This window comes from Myotis lucifugus, unplaced genomic scaffold, assembly GCF_000147115.1.
Source record: "Myotis lucifugus unplaced genomic scaffold, Myoluc2.0 scaffold_406, whole genome shotgun sequence".
Taxonomy (NCBI): Eukaryota; Metazoa; Chordata; class Mammalia; order Chiroptera; family Vespertilionidae; genus Myotis; species Myotis lucifugus.
Window position 1 is genome coordinate 468,688 of NW_005871454.1, and position 18,261 is coordinate 486,948.

Consider the following 18,261-nt stretch of genomic DNA (forward strand, 5'->3'; position numbering starts at 1 on the left):
CACTCTAATCTCAGGGCAGGGCACTTCCTCTAGAGCAGGCAAGACCTGACCCATAAACCAGTGATGGCGAACCTTTTGAGCTCAGCGTGTCAGGATTTTGAAAAACCCTAACTTAACTCTGGTGCCGTGTCACATATAGAAATTTTTTGATATTTGCAACCATAGTAAAACAAAGATTTATATTTTTGATATTTATTTTATATATTTAAATACCATTTAACAAAGAAAAATCAACCCAAAAAATAAGTTTGAGTGTCACCTCTGACACGTGTGTCATAGGTTTGCCATCTCTGCCCTAAACCAAACTCTGGGGTTAGATGCTGTCCCTGCTTTTCTTCTGGGCTACAAAGACTGGGCTGTGGGGTCCTGGGAGGGGCTCTCCACGGGAATTTGCAGACCTTGTGCCCAGCAGGAGAGACCTCTCCAGTTTCTCCGAGGTCAGCCCCCACACTATCACCTTCCTCCATCACACACACTCACATGCACGCTGCTTCTGAGGTGGGAGTCTTTTGGGGTCTCCGCTTGTCTGGGAGTGGAAAGCTATGGCTTCTCAAAGCTATGCACAGACCTGCCCCCAACCACGGAGCTGGCGATTGCGGGAGAATAGACAATTATTTGGCCAGGGCCACAGCGGTGGCTGTCCAGGCCCTAGAGTTGGAGGGGGAAATGAGCCCCCATCTTCGTCTCTCCAGCCCTCTCTCAGCCTCCCCGCATCCGAGCATTGTACCTCAGTTTTAACACTTGCCACTCTGCGGGCCCACCCCACCCCCTCGAGTCTCTCGTGTAGTCACCTTCTCTCCTAGATGGGGGAAGGGGGAAGGGGGAAGGCAGTGCTGTTAGGAGAGACAATCAGAGTGGGGGAGGAGGCCTGGGGAGGCCCGCTCGGGCACGGGAAGGGCCGGGCTGTTTCATCGGGGAAGTGGGAGGGGGCCCGCGGCGCCGGGAGGGAAGCGCCTGTCGCCCGGGGCTCAGAGCCACTAACTTTGCGGCGAGGAGTGACTCCGCAGCTAACTCCCCGAGCTCCCTCCCGGGCCTGGCACACTCAGCTGCAGCAGCCTCGCAGGCGGTGAGTTGGGGGAGAGAGGGAACCCGTTGCTTCAACCCCAAATCCTGTCCCCCTGGAGGTGAGGTTTTGCTCGGGCACTCCGGAGTCCGGGTTTGAGGGAGGAGGAGCGAAGGATTGGGCAGAGCTCTTGCCGCCAACTGGGAGAACACTGGCAGCCGCAGGGTGTGCCTGGAAGGAGATGGGATGGCCTGAGGCTGGGGGTGGGGATGGCAGCGGCTTGTACCTGGTGAGGGGGACGCGGCTGGGGCTGGCTGGAAGCGCGGGCGGTAACCCGGACACCGACCCTCCCCAGCCCCGTGCCTGCGTCCAGGCGGTGCAGCGCGGGACGAGGGGAGACCATGGCCCGACTCTTCAGTCCCCGGCCGCCACCCAGCGAAGACCTCTTCTACGAGACCTACTACAGCCTGAGCCAACAGTACCCGCTCCTGCTGCTGCTGCTGGTGATCGTGCTCTGCGCGCTCCTGGCGCTGCTGGCTGTCGCCTGGGCCAGCGGCAGGGTGAGCAGGGCCTGCGGGGCCCCAGCCTCACGGGCGCGGGCGGGTCACAGCCCAGGGGGGCATTTTCGGTGGTGAGACCGGTGGGGTCTTCTGTACATGCGCTTTCTTTGCTGGGACCCAGGAAAGAAGCGCTGAACCTTACTAGGAACTATGGTGACCCTGGTCAAGTCACTTCACCTCTCGGGTCTACACCAGGAGGTAGCTGGGCCCTGGAGGCTTCCAGTTTCCCTCGGGGCGCTGACAGACCGGACTAGCTTCTGTGCTCCACTAGTTCTAGAGTCAATCCAACACCAGGTTTTGCGATTTTCCAGGGAGTGGAGCGGGGAGAAAGGATGGAGAATTACACTGGGCCCTGTGGGATCTGTTTCCTGGTTTTCTTTCCCACTTAGGGGTTGTGGGGCAGTTGTACCCACAGACTCCCAGAAGGCACCCTCCATCCCACTCTCATTTAGTCCCAAACTAAGCCCGTTTCCAGTTTCCTTTGGGGGGCGGGGGGAGAGAAAAGGGGTTTTTCATTCCATTTCTGGAAACATCCTGCTCCAAGTTTTCTTCTCACTCTTTGGAGGTAAGGTGGGGAGACCACCTCACAGTCTAGGGGAGAGCGGGGACAAAGGGTGAAGACACTAGCGGGACTTCTACGCCCTGCGGGGGGTGGCGAGGCACAGCCTCTGGAGGCGAGGGAGGTTCCTGGCGCCCCCTGCTGCCAAAGCACTGATTGCGGGGCCGGAAATCCTGAGGTTTGTGCCGGCCGGGACTCTCCCGAGCAAATTGGTCAAACTTGGACGCATTCATCTCTAAGCGCCTTCTGTGAGCTAGGGTTTAATTACTTGCTTCCCGACCCCAGGCTGGTGCTGATTCCTATTTGACAGATGAGAAAACTGAGGCTCAGAATGGTCAGGGATTCACAAATGGCCCATATGGGACGGAAGACAGAATTTCTGGGTAGATGGCCTATGACTGAGCGGACTCTGCAGCCTGCAAGTGATATGTTAGCTTGAACCATATAAGATTGCTGGCCGTGTAGATGACAAACAGATTATCGGCAATTCCTACGGTTCGACCTAATATAAATGGCAAGCGGAGGTGCCCTGCCTTACTTTGTACTTGGGTTTGAGACACTTTTCAGAACTGGCCTGAGGGGCTGTCCATTCTTTCTCTTCCTGGACGAGCTCCCCAAACCCCACACGCGCCCCTCCCCACAGGAGCTGGCCGCAGACCCGGGCTTCCTGACCACAGTGCTGTGCGCGCTGGGCGGCTTCTCACTGCTGCTGGGCCTGGCTTCCTGCGAGCAGCGGCTGCAGCGCTGGACGCGTCCGCTGTCGGGCCTCGTGTGGGCAGCGCTGCTTGCGTTAGGCCATGGCTTCCTATTCACTGGGGGCGTGGTGAGCGCCTGGGACCAGGTGAGAGGGGCGGCAGGTGGAGAAGGGGGGAGAGGGACGCCGGACCTTGAACTTGCACCCAGGATTCTGTAGAGCAGAGCAGCTGTGTCAGCCTCCCGCCTCCCGCCTCCCTCCCCCAGGTGTCCTTTTTCCTCTTTGTCATCTTCACTACCTACGCCATGTTGCCCTTGGGCATGCGGGACGCCACAGCTGCGGGCCTCACCTCCTCCCTCTCACACCTGCTGGTCCTCGGGCTGTATCTTGGGCCTCAACTAGACTCAAGACCTGCGCTGCTGCCGCAGGTGAGCATGCATGCAGAACGGGCTGCGCCCAGGGCCGGCTCCGCTGGGCACTGCTGGGTTCATCAGGGCATTCACCAACCCTATGACGAGCTGTGACTCCATGGCAGCATGCGACGCTAGGCACAGGACACAAACACAGATAGGTCCCCACTGTGCCCCGGTGGAGCTGGCACCCAGGGCAGTGCCATGCCTGCAGACACCAGGAGAGGGTTCTACACCCCCGGGGAAGGGAGTTGGACAGGCGACCAGGGTGCTGGGGACAGATGTAGATGGTAGAACCCTCACAGAGAATGCAAAAATTGGAGCTTGAGTAGCTTTGTGCTATGGTGTGTAGGATGGGGTGGGAGGGGGGTGACGGAGTGGTATTCCAGGCAGAGGAGAAGTATGTGCAAAGGTTTCTAGACCTAAGAAGCCATGTTGGTTCAGCAGCCAAGAGTCTGGAGCAGAGGGAACGGGGTGGGGGAGAAGCGCCACCTGTGGATCCCACGTGTGGCAGCATTGCCTAGAAATACTTGGGTCTCTAATGGTAGCGTCCTCCCCAGCCCCTTTGGAGACCAGCTCCAGCTACACACATAGGCCCCCCACCCCTGCCCGGTCTAGCGCCCTCTGAGGTGACCCTCACCCACAGTTGGCAGCAAACGCGGTGTTGTTCCTGTGCGGGAACGTGGCGGGAGCGTACCACAAGGCGCTGATGGAGCGCGCGCTGCGCGCCACCTTCCGAGAGGCGCTCAGTTCCTTGCACTCGCGCCGGCGGCTGGACACGGAGAAGAAGCACCAGGTCCGCTGGTAGTGGGGGCCGGGTGGGGCCTGGGCTCTGAGAGAGCGGTTACTTATTCACACAACTGGGCTCCTTCACAAGCTGAATGACTTTGGGCGGGTCCCCTGACCTGTTTCTTCCTGTCAAAAGTGGCTGTTGCCTGCTTGGAAGGCTGCTGGGAGGCTCAAACAAACTGAAGTTTGTTAAAACCCTTTAGAACCCTATGACACTAAACGAATTCTAATTCCGACCTTGGTGCTGGGAGTTCAGTCCCTAAGGGTCATCAGTGCAGGATGGGGTCCTGGAGCATAGCTAGTATATGTGGTAGGAGGCCCTGGGACAGCGCCCTGGGGAACCCCCAGTGGGGCTGGTAAAGGGTGTGGGCTCCTAGGGCTAAAACCAGGCTCCTGGTTTTAGGGTGCAAGAGGGTTGGTTCTCATAGTGATCTCTCCCAGGAACACCTTCTCTTGTCCATCCTTCCTGCCTACTTGGCCCGAGAGATGAAGGCAGAGATCATGGCACGGCTGCAGGCTGGACAGGGGTCAAGGCCAGAGAGCACCAACAACTTCCACAGCCTCTATGTCAAGAGGCACCAGGGAGTCAGGTATGGGCAAGGATGGCTGGAGCGGAGGGGGCACGGGCTGAGACCATGACCCCACTAACTGTAGTCTGCTCTGCCCAGCGTGCTCTATGCTGACATCGTGGGCTTCACACGGCTGGCCAGTGAGTGCTCCCCGAAGGAGTTGGTGCTCATGCTCAATGAGCTCTTTGGCAAGTTTGACCAGATCGCCAAGGTAAAGGGAGCCTGCCTCCCTGCTTCAAGCACCCCCTCTGGAGAACCCGTTCCAAGGGAATCCCTACCTTATCAGATCCCAGTCCCACCTCAGAACCCATGTGGGCTCCCAGATACACCACTGGAAGTAGGAAAGCCTTGCAAGCATCCCATTCACCACATACCTCAAGTCTGGAAAGGTCTCTCAACAGCTCCACAGGTGCCCCAACCACAGCCCCCAATATGCTCAGAACCCCAACACAGTTGTCTCCGGATACTGTAACCAAATCTAGGCATTCAGATGCTCTAGCCTTTGGAGGCCCTTCCCAGCCGCCTGCTTGGACCTTAGGGCTGCGCCCAAGCAACTTAAACTTGGATCTCCCACCCCAAAACTCTCAGTGCTGAGGCTACACTTATAGGCGCAAATCTGAATACAGCCTACACGTGCCAAAGGTGGAGAACCACAGGCATCCCAACCCTTGAAAAACCCTTCTGAGTAAGACACCAGTATGGGAGATTTCAGGCAGCCCCATGTCAAGTTAAGGGAGTCCCTACATCCGATCTAGACACTTCCAACATCAGAAGTTCTTCAGGAGCACCATATTTACTCTTTTTCTAACTTCCTCCTGCCTCCTCTGGCCTCTAACCGGGTGCCCCTCTCCCCCCTGCACACACACACTCCCAGGAGCATGAATGCATGCGGATCAAGATCCTGGGAGACTGTTACTACTGTGTCTCCGGGCTGCCCCTCTCCTTACCAGACCACGCCATCAACTGCGTGCGCATGGGGCTGGACATGTGCCGGGCCATCAGGTCAGCTCAGGTGGGCGGGCAGGAGGAGTCCTGCGGGATGGATGTGGGAGAGGAGCAGGCAGGGCAATGGAAGTCTTCCGGGAGAAAAGGAGGGGTGGGGCATGGGTTGGGCTGAAGACAGTACTCAGATTGTCCCTCACACACCCTGCTCAGGAAACTACGAGCAGCCACCGGTGTGGACATCAACATGCGCGTGGGTGTGCACTCGGGCAGCGTGCTCTGTGGAGTCATCGGGCTGCAGAAGTGGCAGTATGATGTCTGGTCCCATGACGTCACACTGGCCAACCACATGGAGGCAGGTGGCGTGCCAGGGTGAGACCTGGGGCTCCAGGAGGCTACAGCAGGAGGCCAACCAGGTCTCCCCTTTGCTGCCTCCTTTTTCATAGTTCCTTAAAATGAGCACAGTCCCATGTGGGGCTCAGGGGGACCCTGGGGTGCAGGAAGGGGAGCTGGAAGAGACCTCCTGTAGCACAGGGCCTTGCTTGAAGTTAGAACTTCAGGAATGATCCTGGAAAGAAATGAGAGGTTGGAGGTGCTCCCTCCTAACTCCCACTGTCCCCTCCTTCCAGACGAGTACATATCACAGGGGCTACCCTGGCCCTGCTGGCAGGAGCTTACGCTGTGGAGGATGCAGCTATAGAACACCGGGACCCATACCTTCGGGAGCTAGGGGAGCCTACGTACCTGGTCATCGATCCCCGGGTAAAAGCCTAACCTGGAACCCAGGGGCTGGCCCACCCTAACCACCCACAGCCACGGGTTTTATCTCTTCTTTGCCAGACCTGAGTTCCTGGGTCCTAGTGTGTGTATGTCTCAGGGGAAGGGACACAAGCTTCTAAAGGGTAGGGGAGAACGGGAGGTGGGGGGATTGTAATCTTGACTGTCAGCCCTCATATACCCCAGGCTGAGGAAGAGGATGAGAAGGGCACTGCCGGAGGGTTGCTGTCCTCTCTTGAGGGCCCCAAGATGCGTCCATCACTTCTGATGACCCGCTACCTGGAATCCTGGGGTGCGGCCAAGCCTTTTGCCCACCTGAGCCACGTAGAGAGCCCTGTGTCCACCTCCACTCCTCTCCCGGTATGTTCATCTCCACCATGAGCCCCAGCACTTACATAAACCCACCCCCACTGCCCATTCCTAGCCTCCTGCCCCCACCACCAGTTGCCTGACGATATCTCAAGGTCCTGAACTCTCTGGTCACCCCACTCACTGACTCTGGACCTTCCTTGCCATTCTTTCCAGAGAAAAGGCAAAGATGACTGCCCTCTGAGCTCACCACAGAGAAGATGTGAGATTCCCATAGACACCGTGTCCATTGCTTTCCAACCCCCACTCAGGAAGCCCTTTCCCCTGGTACCCCATTTCCTCCTGACTCTGAAGCTAGTGCTCATACCCATTCTCACCAGGATATGTCTCTTTTTAACTCAATTCCTACAACTACTTGCTCTTTTTTTTCAATCCCCAGTAGGACTGGGGAGGTGGGGCAATTGGTTGTTACCCCCACTCTTAAGCACTTGTACACAGATAAAATGAGGTGACAGTGAAAATCTCACATGGCTTTGAAGAAGGAAGTCACCATGAGCAGGCGGGAGTGATGGAGGGAGAGCAGGGAGTGGACCTGCGCCTTGTCTAGCGGAAGCTAGGGCAGGGCCAATTACTGGCTGATCCTTTGCGTAGCACCTTCAGGTAATCACTGACCCCCAGCTAGTGGAGGAGCCTGGATCTTCCTTACCTCTAGCTCTGAGGATGGTGCTTGATGATGAGTGACCAGAACCCTCATTCATGGAGTCAGGCTATGTCCCTCAAGGATTAGGTTCCTCTGCCGGCTCTCTTCCACCTTCCCTGATCTTCCCCAAACCTAGTATGCATTTCCAGCCACCTTTCTGCAGATCTTCCCAGGATCTTGTCTACTAGAACAGCTGGTTGGATTTATGGGATGACTCCAGAGTGCCCTTTCCATGTTCCCTTCCCCTCCTTTCCCATTCATCAGGAAAGCAGGCAAGAGCTCAGTGACCACTGGGGAGTGAGGGGGCATTGGCAGCTGAGTACTTAATTTCAAGCCTCAACTTAAGGTAGGGGAGAGGTCAGAAGGGCAAAGTTGGCAGGAGGGAGAGGAAGGAAGAACCCAAGACCCAGTTGATTGAGCTGATTGTTGCAGGATGAGGCCTCCAGGGTGGGGATGGAGTAACGGGCGGGGGAGGAGTGGGGGTGTTGGGAGCCCAGGGAAGTGACACAACATTGGGTGCAATCCCCTTTGTGGGGATGGCCCCCCCAAGGACCCATATCAGACCTTCACAACCCCAACTAAGGTGCAGGCTAAGAAATATCATGGTGGAGGAGTAGGAGTCCCTTGTTTTATAGGCAGGACCTCACCAGCCCAAAAATTCACTTCTCAGCCCCAAAAGTTCCAGGATCCCAGTCACATGTTAGAAATCCTGGGAATCACAACCGGCTTACTCTTAAACAATGTGGAACTTTGGGGTGGTGGGGCCATGCTTGTGCTGGTAGGTCCCATCCATCCAGTCACTCCTTCCACAATTTTGAACATCTACTATGTGGCAGGCACTAGGCTAGTTCTTGAGAAGACAGGGGTGAATACGATGTTTTCCCTGCCTTCAAATAACTTACAGGCATTGGGGGGTGGGGATGGACAGGTAGGAAGTTTGGAAAAACCTAGGCCCATGCTTAGATGCATTGATGGACTCATACCTCAAACATACCTCTCAATCTTTCTGTCTTGGTCTCAGTCTCTCCCTCGCCTCTCACATAGGTAAGCTTTTGATTGAGGAGGAGGATGTGGCCCCTGTGACCCTCTTCCTTCACATGAGGCAAGGGGAGCAGGGAAGAAGGTCACCACACTGCTTACCCTGGGCCATGGCTGCAGCATTTTATCCTCTTTCATGGTGCCTGTCCTCACCTTTTCTCTTGCTGTTCATTTTCTTATCTCTGCACACACTACGCAGTCCATAGGGTGCAGAAGGAAATGGCTGTAACCAAGTTTGTTTCTCTTTCTCTTTCTCTTTCCTTCTCCATGTTTTGTTTTCCACCCCCACTACCTCCCAACTCAGCCTGACCATCACAGAAGGTCAGAGGGGAGTCAGAATGTCACTTCAATTGGCACCAATAAGTATTTTTTGGCATCCCAGGGTGTTAGAAAAGTCCCTGACTTTGGCATTGCGTAGTCCTTAGGGAAAATGCAGCACAAGGGAACCCACTCTCAAGCCTGTAGAGATATGGGGTTGCCTTGTAAGTGATAGAAACTAACTATGAGGAAATCAGAGTATAAACACCCTGGGAGTCAAAAGAATCAGGAGGGGGGTTGAAAACTGTGGCAAAATTTAACATTGCCCCAAACAAGCACTTTTCTGGAGCTGATGTACTTGATATAAGGCAAAGCAGGGTCAATATGGTGGAGAGTTGACCCTGGAGAAAGCAGCTGCCACCCAAATTACAAGGGCTGAAAGAGGGAAACTGAGGCCTTTGGCTCAAATAAAGTCTTATAAAAAAGTTTAAAAATAATAATAATAAAATAAAATAATAATAATAAAATAAAAAGCCAGGAAGAATCACTGGGAAAATGTGGCTTGAACTTCTTCTAATGACTATTAGAAGCAGGGGAAACAGCCAGATCAAATGCTCAAGGTCAAAGATGTGTGTAGATATGAATGCCTCGCTCCGGAGAGCTCCCAAGGATGCTCACCATCTTCCCATCTTCTCCCCTCCCTGTCTTCTCTCAACAGGAGAAGGCCCTGGCTTCCTTCAGCCCCCAGTGGAGCCTGGACCGGTAAGGAGGCCTGAGCAATTCTTTAAAAAATTATTTTTTATGGATTTCAGATTGGGAGAGGAAGAGAGAGATAGAAACATCAATGATGAGAGAGAATTATCCACTGGCTGCCTCCTACATGCCCCCTATCAGGGTTTGAGCCCGCAACCCGGATATGTGCCCTGACTGGGAATCGAACTGTGACCTCCTGATTCATAGGTCAATGTTCAACCACTGAGTCACACCGGCTAGACATGCCCAAGCAATTTTGACAGTGGGGCGGGCTGTCTGGGTGATCTACCTCCATCCTCGGGGTAGAGTGGGGGTGGCTCCTGCTTTGCCCAGATGCTTTTGAAGGTCTCCATGGTGACAAGCCAGGTTTTCACTGTACAGGAGCCGTACACCCCGGGGACTAGATGATGAAATGGACACTGGGGATGCCAAGTTCTTCCAGGTCATCGAACAGCTCAACTCTCAGAAGTATGGGGGGGAAAAAAAGAGGGCTGGGAGGGCTGCAGGTCTCGGGCTCACGTGGTAGGGTAGGGGTGGTGTTCCCTTGATGACCTGGAGGGAAGGGAGCACCTTTCCTGATCCAGCCTTAAGAAAGACCCACCTGACCATTCTCTCCTGTCCTGCTCTTTCCTCTCTGGGTCTTACTGCCCCCAGACAGTGGAAGCAGTCAAAGGACTTCAACCCACTGACACTTTACTTCCGAGAGAAGGAAATGGAGAAAGAGGTAGGCTGCGCAGGTCGGGGGGAGAGCATTAGAGAATGGCCTGTGGTCCCATCTCTCCTCCCCAGGTCTGCTCAGTTTGGGATTCTGGGGTGATGGAGGGCATGTGCCTCTCTCTGAAAGGAAAGTCACCCTGTAGATTGAATTATTGAGTGGTGATGGGAGAGGGGAGGGCAACTCCTTGGAGAACACATAGCAAATACCTGGGGCTGAACTGAAGGGTGGGGCCATGAAGCTGGGGGGCCCACTCCTTGCCTGGGATTGACACCTTCAAGGTCATGAGCAGCACTGGTGACCCTGTCTCCACCCTGACCCCCTCTCTTGCAGTATCGACTCTCTGCACTCCCTGCCTTTAAATACTATGCAGCCTGCACATTCCTGGTTTTTCTCTCCAACTTCATCATCCAGATGCTGGTGACAAACAGGTAAGAGAGCCCAGAAAGGGAAGCCCTGATTCTCAAAAAATGGACCCTCTTGGTCTTTCTGATCCCCGATACCCACTTTCTTCTTTTGCCTACTTCCCCTTGGCACTAACCCACAGAGGAAATGGAAATATGTGCTCTGGGAACCATGATAATCACAGCCCAACTTACTATTGTACATCCTGTGGATTTTCTATATCCTGTGGACCCGAGCATGTTCACATGCCTATCTCTTGATTCTAACAACATTCCCATGAAGGAGGTTTTCTTCCCATTAAGAAGCCCAAATCTCACAGTGAACAAACATAGAAAGTAGGTCCTCACTCCCAGTCCACTGCTAGGAGGGGCGAGGACTTGTTCAAAACTCAGCCGGGTGAAAGAGCTTTGGCCCGAAGGCCAGAGACCAGTGTGATGCAGCCTCAGCCACTTTTGTGAGCCCCCTGCCCCCTTCCAATATTGTTCCTATCTTATTAGTTCCTGTCCCACCCAAACACTGCCCTAGACCCCTCAGCTTTCTCATATCATCATGTAATGCCTGTTATCAGCCCAGACCCCCTTGGCAGCCAGTTCAGATCCCCAGAACCACTTCTCCCCATGTCTTCCAACCAGATGATACAGTAACCTTTTCATACACAGGGGACCTATTGTGGTTCTTCAAGGCCTCACTCTTGTCTCCCTTTAGGCCCCCAGCTCTGGCCATCACCTATAGCATCACCTTCCTCCTCTTCTTCCTCCTCCTCTTCGTCTGCTTCTCAGAGCACCTGACGGTGAGGTGGGCTGTGGGGTGGAAGTGGAGAACTGGGGCTCTGACCACAACCTGCTCCCACCCCATGGCTAAGCCTCCCATGCTCCCTCCACAGAGGTGCGTCTTGAAAGGCCCCAAGATGCTGCACTGGCTGCCCGCATTGTCTGGCCTGGTGGCCACACGGCCTGGACTGCGAATCGCCCTGGGCACTGCCACCATCCTCCTCATCTTCGCCATGGCCATTACCAGCCTGGTGAGGGCAGAGGGGGCCCTACGCACCCCCATCAGGGCATGATGGGCATGCCAAACCTGCAAGGGAACCCCTGGATTTGGGAGGACAGCTAGACTAAGGCCAGGGGATACTGAAAGTGTTGGACAAGTAATGAAACAAATGACAATCACTCATGGTCTACTATCTGGGCATCATCATTATTAACTCTTAGGTGGACATCCTTCATATATATTACTTAGCTCACTCACTATGATTTTGTAGTGGAGTTTGGCTGATTTTTCAGAATTTAGAATCATTCTTAGAATTCTATCCCTGAAAGGCACCTTAAGAATCATCCCCCAGCCGAGAAGAGGAAGCTCATGCCCAGAGAGGTTGCATGACTGGCAAGAGATCACACAGTGGATCCCTAGAAGCCTAGTGCTCATGACACCCACTCCCCTAATCCCTGCTCCCCCCCACCAATGAGGGGCCTCACCAACCAGAAATAGTGGAATCTGCTCCTTTGGAGTCTGTCCCTGACTTATCCCTGGATCAGCTGAAACCCAGCACAAGCACCATTGTGCCCAAGGAGCTGCCTGATCACCTCAGCTCCTCATCTCTTTCTGCAGTTCTTCTTACCGGCAGCATCAAACTGCCCTTTTCGGGCCAGCAATGTGTCCTCCATGGCTTTCAACCTCTCCTGGGAGCTCCCTGGGTCCCTGCCTCTCATCAGTATTCCAGTGAGTGTCCTGAACAGCCCTGAATCTCCTTCCCCAGAACTTTCCTTGGCTCCTCACCCTCCTCCTTAATTGAAAAACACTCCATCCTATGATTAGGACAGACATAAGTCACACTTGGTGTGTGTTTGTATGTATGAAACCCCCTGTCCCCAGACAGGACCTGGGAGGGGCAGGACAGAAGCTCTCAGGTGTCCCCCCACCCCTGCCTGTGGGACATGCCCCACCTCCTGACCAGCCTGCCTGGCCCCACAGTACTCCATGCACTGCTGCGTGCTGGGTTTCCTCTCCTGCTCCCTCTTTCTGCACATGAGCTTCGAACTGAAGCTGCTGCTGCTCCTGCTATGGCTGGTGGCCTCCTGCTGCCTCTTCCTGCACTCCCATGCCTGGCTGTCCGACTGCCTCGTCGCCCGCCTCTATCTGGGCTCCTTGGACTCTAGGTGAGTGTGGCCTCTGGAGAGAGGTGCCTAGGAGCTCCGGTGAGATAGGACAGGGCAGAACTGTCCTTACTTCACTGACCTCAACCACCCCCAGGGCAAAGCAGGAGGGAGGCTGGGGACTCCTTGGGCACTAGGGGCAGGGGGAAGCTATCGTGAAGGGGCAGGACAAGAGATAACCCTGATTCATGGCCTCCTCAGGCCAGGGGTGCTGAAGGAGCCCAAACTGATGGGAGCTATCTCTTTCTTCATCTTCTTCTTCACACTCCTTGTCTTGGCTCGGCAGGTAAGCTACCCAGTTCTTCCCTATGAAGGGTGCGGTGTGGGTCCCCATATTTGTGACTTGGTCTCTCCTACACTTTCCTTAATCTGGTGTCTTTAGGGTTGAGTCCCAGTGGTATACTCATTGAAAGCTTCTAAGTAAAATTTCTTGTTCCCTTTCTTTCTTCTTCACTCCCCAAGGAGAGTGCCCTCAAATTTTCTTCTCCCTGTTCCCTTCTCCCTCCCACCACCAATCTAGGAATGCCCATGCTTAAGAAAAAATTTGCTGTGAATTCTTCCCACCATAGTTTGAATCTAGTTTCAAGGTAGTCTCCCCAGGGCTAATTTCATGTTAAGCCTTATCTCTAAACTGTGGGGTGGGCCTAGCTGGTGTGGCTCTGGTTGAGCATTGACCTATGAACCCGTAGACCACGGTTGGATTCCAGTCAGGGCACATGCCCAGGGTTGCCCACTCAATCCCCAGCAGGGTGTGTGCAGGAGGCAGCCAATCAATGGGATTCTCATCATTGATGTTTCTATCTCTCTCTCTCCCTCTTCCCTTCCTCTCTGAAATCAATAAAAAGATATTTAAACTGTGGGTGGGGTGGTTTTAGGCATCATGGAGTCCGGGGATGGGGGACGGGGGTGGGGGGTGGGGGGTTGGTGAACACTCAGAATATGGGGTTTCTCCTGCACTGTGTCTCCCCATGGCTCCCGGTGACCCTCCCAGAATGAATATTATTGCCGCCTGGATTTCCTGTGGAAGAAGAAGCTGAGGCAGGAGCGGGAGGAAACAGAGACAATGGAGAATCTGACTCGGCTGCTCTTGGAGAACGTGCTGCCTGCACACGTGGCCCCCCAGTTTATTGGCCAGAACCGGCGCAATGAGGTGACTCCCTACCCCTGACTCCTGAGTCTCAGATACCATAGGGACTAATTTCAGATGAAAGTCTTGGCCCTTAGCCCAGCCTCTCTGGACTCCCCCAGAGTGGATCAGGCAGCCCCACAAGCCCCTCCATATCCCTGTCAGATACCTCCCATTTTCACAAGATCTTAGGCTCTGTTCTTGGTGAGCAAAGAGTCTCTGCATTCCAAGTTCTTAGAAAGAGTGTCTTCTCCAACTCATGACCACACCATACCTTCAGAAGCTTTGTCAAGTGTTGATGAGAAGTTGTGTGGAGGACACAGTCCACCCATCTCTCTAGACCTGCACTATCCAGTATGGTAGCCATTAGCCATGTGTGACCATTTAAATTTAAGTTAACTAAATGGAAAATTAATGCAACAACATGGGATGGACCTAGAGGATATTATGCTAAGTGAAATAAGTTAGACAGAGAAAGACAAATATATGATTTCACTTATGTGTAGAATCTAAAGAACAAAATAAATGGCAAAACAGAAATAGACTCATAGATATACTGGTAGAGAACAAACTGATGTTTGGCAGTTGGGAGGGATCGAATCCATGCACCAGGCCTCTAGTATAAAATAATATTGAATGTCAACTGTAATTGACAAATTTTTTTAAAAAGTGGGCCTGAGAAACCCCAGGCTCCCACTCTTAACCCCAATTGAAAGCAGAATCCCAGGCCCAGGTCCATAGGCACTGTCTCTCTCTTTCTCTCTCTCTACCCATGACCTCGCTGTGTGGCCTCAGGTGTGCTGTATAATTTTCAGGTCTTGTAAGTAAACCTGTATCTTAAAAAAGAGAGAAAGAGAAAGAGAGGGAGAAAATTCAGTTCCTCAGTCACACTGGTCTTATTTCGTGTATTCAACAGCTGCATGTGGCTAGTGGCCACCATATTGGACAACACATACACAGAACATTTCCATCACCACAGAAATTTCTATTGGATGATGCTGCTCTAGATCCTCAAATATCTTTCTACAGTCAGACCATCAGAAGGTTACCCACATATTTGTACCACCTTCTTTGTAGCACCACCACCCCATCCTATGCTATGGAAATGCTCTTGGCTGTATCAAGGGGTGTTGAAAGAAACAGTTCAGGGACTATTTCACAGCCTTATGTCCCCACCACCTGCTCTCTGCTCTCAAGATCAGAAGTAGCTCTACTTCTTGTTTCTTCTGTTATAGGATCTGGGTATCTTGTAACTGATCCTGTTTCTGTGTTCATATTGGCTCTAGAAAGCTCAAAAGCCAGAATATAGAACTAAAATGGCACCCATATAGTGAACCAACCTCAGATCTGATTCTATCTTTACAATCTTACCCTTATTTTCTCTTGGCCTCATTTTCCCTATTATTTATTTATGTGATTTTGCAAATTATAGATCTTTATAAGCTGATTAACTTACTTAACAACTTTCAGCAATAGAAAGGATATAAAGATAATTCCCATTGGCATGATCCCAGTTCTAGAAGTGACATCCCTAGGGTAACCTGGCTTTCCTCCTTCCCCTCCTCCCCAATCCTTCTTACACAGAGGGGAAGGCATGGGGACACCAGGACAGGAAGGGGAAGAATGTGGCCTACAGCCTCACCCAGCCTCTCACCCTCCCAGGACCTCTACCACCAGTCCTATGAGTGTGTCTGTGTCCTCTTCGCCTCAGTCCCAGACTTCAAGGAGTTTTACTCTGAATCCAACATCAACCACGAGGGGCTAGAGTGTCTGCGGCTGCTCAATGAGATCATTGCTGATTTTGATGAGGTGACAACTCTGAGGGTTCCCCAGATCCTATGTCCAGAGTTCTACAGTGTCCTACCAGTCCATCCTTCTACTTTGCTCTTCTGGCCATAAGCCCCTTCTGCCCTCTCTAGCCTTCCCACTCCTCCTCTGATGCCTCAGCTCTGCCTTCTCCAGCAACTCTGTTCACTCTGCCTCCTGCCACCATTCCTAATCCCATAACCGGTCCTTTAGCCTGGGGCTGGGCTTTGGGGAGAGTGGAGTGGGAAAGCAAGAGAGAATGGGGACACAGCCTCCTCTCTATACAGCTGCTCTCTAAGCCCAAGTTCAGTGGGGTGGAGAAGATCAAAACCATCGGCAGCACCTACATGGCAGCTACAGGCTTAAATGCCACCTCTGGACAGGATGCACAGCAGGTACAGCATTCCTTCCTTACCTACCATCCCTCACCTGTGCTCTTATTGGTGGGTCTGTGAATGGGCCTTAATCCTGGGCTCTCATTGGCTCATTCTGGTGGCCATCCCATTGCCAGGATGCTGAGCGAAGCTGCAGCCACCTCGGCACCATGGTGGAATTTGCAGTGGCCCTTGGGTCTAAGCTGGACGTTATCAACAAGCACTCATTCAACAACTTCCGCTTGCGTGTGGGTAAGGGCCTTCCCTTGCTGGGTCAGTCTGGGACCTCCTCCACATCTTCCCAAGCTCTCCCTCCCCCAAATTTTTGGTAAGCTGCTTTCCCGGTCAGCCCTGGACCTCCCTCCAGACTCACCTTTTGAGATGGAGCATGAAGCTGCTGGGCCAGGAGCTATGAGGCGCTCCCACTCCCTTCCCTAAGCCCTCCTCCAGCCCCGCACTCCTTTCTTCTAAGGCCCCCAGGCCCTTCTCCCTAGTTCCTTAAGCTCTTTCTTCCCCTATCCCTCCCCATATCTCCCCCATCTTTGTCTCTTGTCAGGGCTAAACCATGGACCTGTAGTGGCCGGAGTGATAGGAGCCCAGAAACCACAATATGACATCTGGGGCAACACGGTGAATGTGGCCAGTCGCATGGAGAGTACAGGAGTCCTGGGCAAGATACAAGTGAGGGAGCCACATTGGAGTCATGGGGGCAGTGGTTAAGGTTGGGGCCATCTCCATACTCCCTCACCTTCCTCCAATTGCAGGTGACTGAGGAAACAGCCCGGGCCCTGCAGTCCTTAGGCTACACCTGCTACAGCAGGGGTGTTATCAAGGTCAAAGGCAAAGGGCAGCTGTGTACCTACTTCCTCAACACAGATTTGATAAGAGTTGGACCTCCCTCAGCTGCCCTAGGCTGAGACCCCACTCCCTACTCTTCACCTCAAAAGTCCTCGATAAAGAGACTGGTATGACTGGAGCCAATTTATGCCAGAAGCTGCTGATATGGCTTCTGGGATCACCTCCTTACTTCTCAGCAGGACTGCTTTTTCCCAGGCTGAAGTGAGTGTGTGTGTGTGTGCAAGCATGAGCATGAATGTATGGAGGGTGTGTTTCTTTTCACAAGTTCGGGAAGAGAACTGCCTCAGCCTCCCTGCCTGCCTGCCAACCTGATTCCAGTATTTTATAAACCTTGGAAGTATGAAGAATTTTAGCCACATAACTCAACACAAGGATTTGTCTTTTCCTGCTCTCCACCCACAAATATTGGAAGGAATCTCCAGGGAAAATGTCATTTGACCTTTATTCATTCAACACTAAACAGACACTTTTTATGATGTGTTTACTATGCAGGATGGGTAAGAGGACTTGGAAATAATCTATTAGGTCTCTCCCAATGTCAGCTGCTGTTCTAAAATTGACCCACGATGCTTTCCAGTGAGGATTTGTAGACAGTTTGGGGTTCTCCTGTTCTCAGGCCCCTTAGATGCCCCCTTGCTCCTTTCTGCTGATATTATGTGGGTCTTGAAGCATCAATGGTTCATTCCCAACTGCTCATATTTTGGGGTCCATGAGGCTTTGTTGCAGATGTTGCACATGGATTTTTTATATTTTTCCTAATTGCTCTTTCTTTTTGTGTGTGGGGTGGTGTTTTTTTTATGGGAAAGATTTAAAAAGTACACCACTACCACTGCTGCTACCATCTTCCTAAAATGCTATCAGAATAGAGGCTCTAAGACAACATTTATCCCTAGAAAAGAATGACTCATCCCTTTCATTTTGGGGCATCTTCATTTCCTAAGGGTGACCACAGTCACAGAGTACCCTCAGCCCCACCCTGTGCCAGAGTGTGTTTTGGGGACCAGTGAAATGCTGATGTGAAATCTAGGAGATAAGATCTGCTGACTTGGTTTCTCAAGTGAGGCCTTCTTGGGACTTGGAGGGAAGGAAGGCAATCCCCTTGAATACCTACCACTGAGAGGATGAAGGTTAGTAAGCAGGAAGTTGGAGTCATGCTAACAAAGATAGCTATCACTAGTGTCAGAGTACAGGCAGTGCTGAATTTTCTCAGAAAGTAGGCTGAATCGAAGTCTGGAGTGGTGAGTCCACATGGGTGGTCTTCCCTGGTCAGCTCTTTCAGGAGTCTGCAAACCTGTGTTGTTCTAAGTGTGATCTGCAAGCCACGGGGGAAGTGGTGGTGGAGGAGGGTAATGTCTATCTGTCTTCGTGTCCCTTTCAAAATTGAAAATCATGGGAAACTAAAAGATGTGCCTCTCCACTATCGAGACCGACCCCCAGAAAGACACCTATCCCCCATAATACAC

General features: G+C 52.8%; 1 protein-coding gene across 2 annotated transcripts; it reads left to right on the forward strand.

Moving 5' to 3' along the window:
- Positions 1-242: 242 nt before the first annotated feature.
- Positions 243-17,814, forward strand: ADCY4 (adenylate cyclase 4). 2 transcript variants are annotated; one of them, XM_006102222.3, is made up of 26 exons: positions 243-1,066; positions 1,359-1,563; positions 2,766-2,963; positions 3,083-3,244; positions 3,873-4,022; positions 4,457-4,605; positions 4,684-4,795; positions 5,459-5,586; positions 5,740-5,898; positions 6,156-6,288; positions 6,490-6,663; positions 9,327-9,370; positions 9,743-9,829; positions 10,016-10,085; positions 10,410-10,507; positions 11,187-11,271; positions 11,365-11,502; positions 12,090-12,200; positions 12,453-12,637; positions 12,836-12,920; positions 13,626-13,784; positions 15,423-15,569; positions 15,854-15,961; positions 16,078-16,192; positions 16,497-16,621; positions 16,705-17,814. In XM_006102222.3, exons 1-26 carry the CDS (start codon positions 804-806, stop codon positions 16,855-16,857), a joined length of 3,543 nt encoding a protein of 1,180 aa, XP_006102284.2. In that variant the 5' UTR covers positions 243-803; the 3' UTR covers positions 16,858-17,814. The 2 variants fall into 2 exon arrangements, with proteins under 2 accessions (XP_006102284.2, XP_023599449.1); XM_023743681.1 differs by having other exon boundaries at positions 243-1,563.
- The last annotated feature ends 447 nt before the right edge of the window (positions 17,815-18,261 follow it).

Bases quoted from the DNA above. Each gene is read 5' to 3' on its own strand.
- ADCY4 (XM_006102222.3), top strand. From the start codon at position 804: ATGGGGGAAGGGGGAAGGGGGAAGGCAGTGCTGTTAGGAGAGACAATC. The intron at 6,289-6,489 runs GTAAAAGCCTAA...CATATACCCCAG, and splicing joins ACCTGGTCATCGATCCCCGG to GCTGAGGAAGAGGATGAGAA. The intron at 13,785-15,422 runs GTGACTCCCTAC...TCACCCTCCCAG, and splicing joins GCCAGAACCGGCGCAATGAG to GACCTCTACCACCAGTCCTA.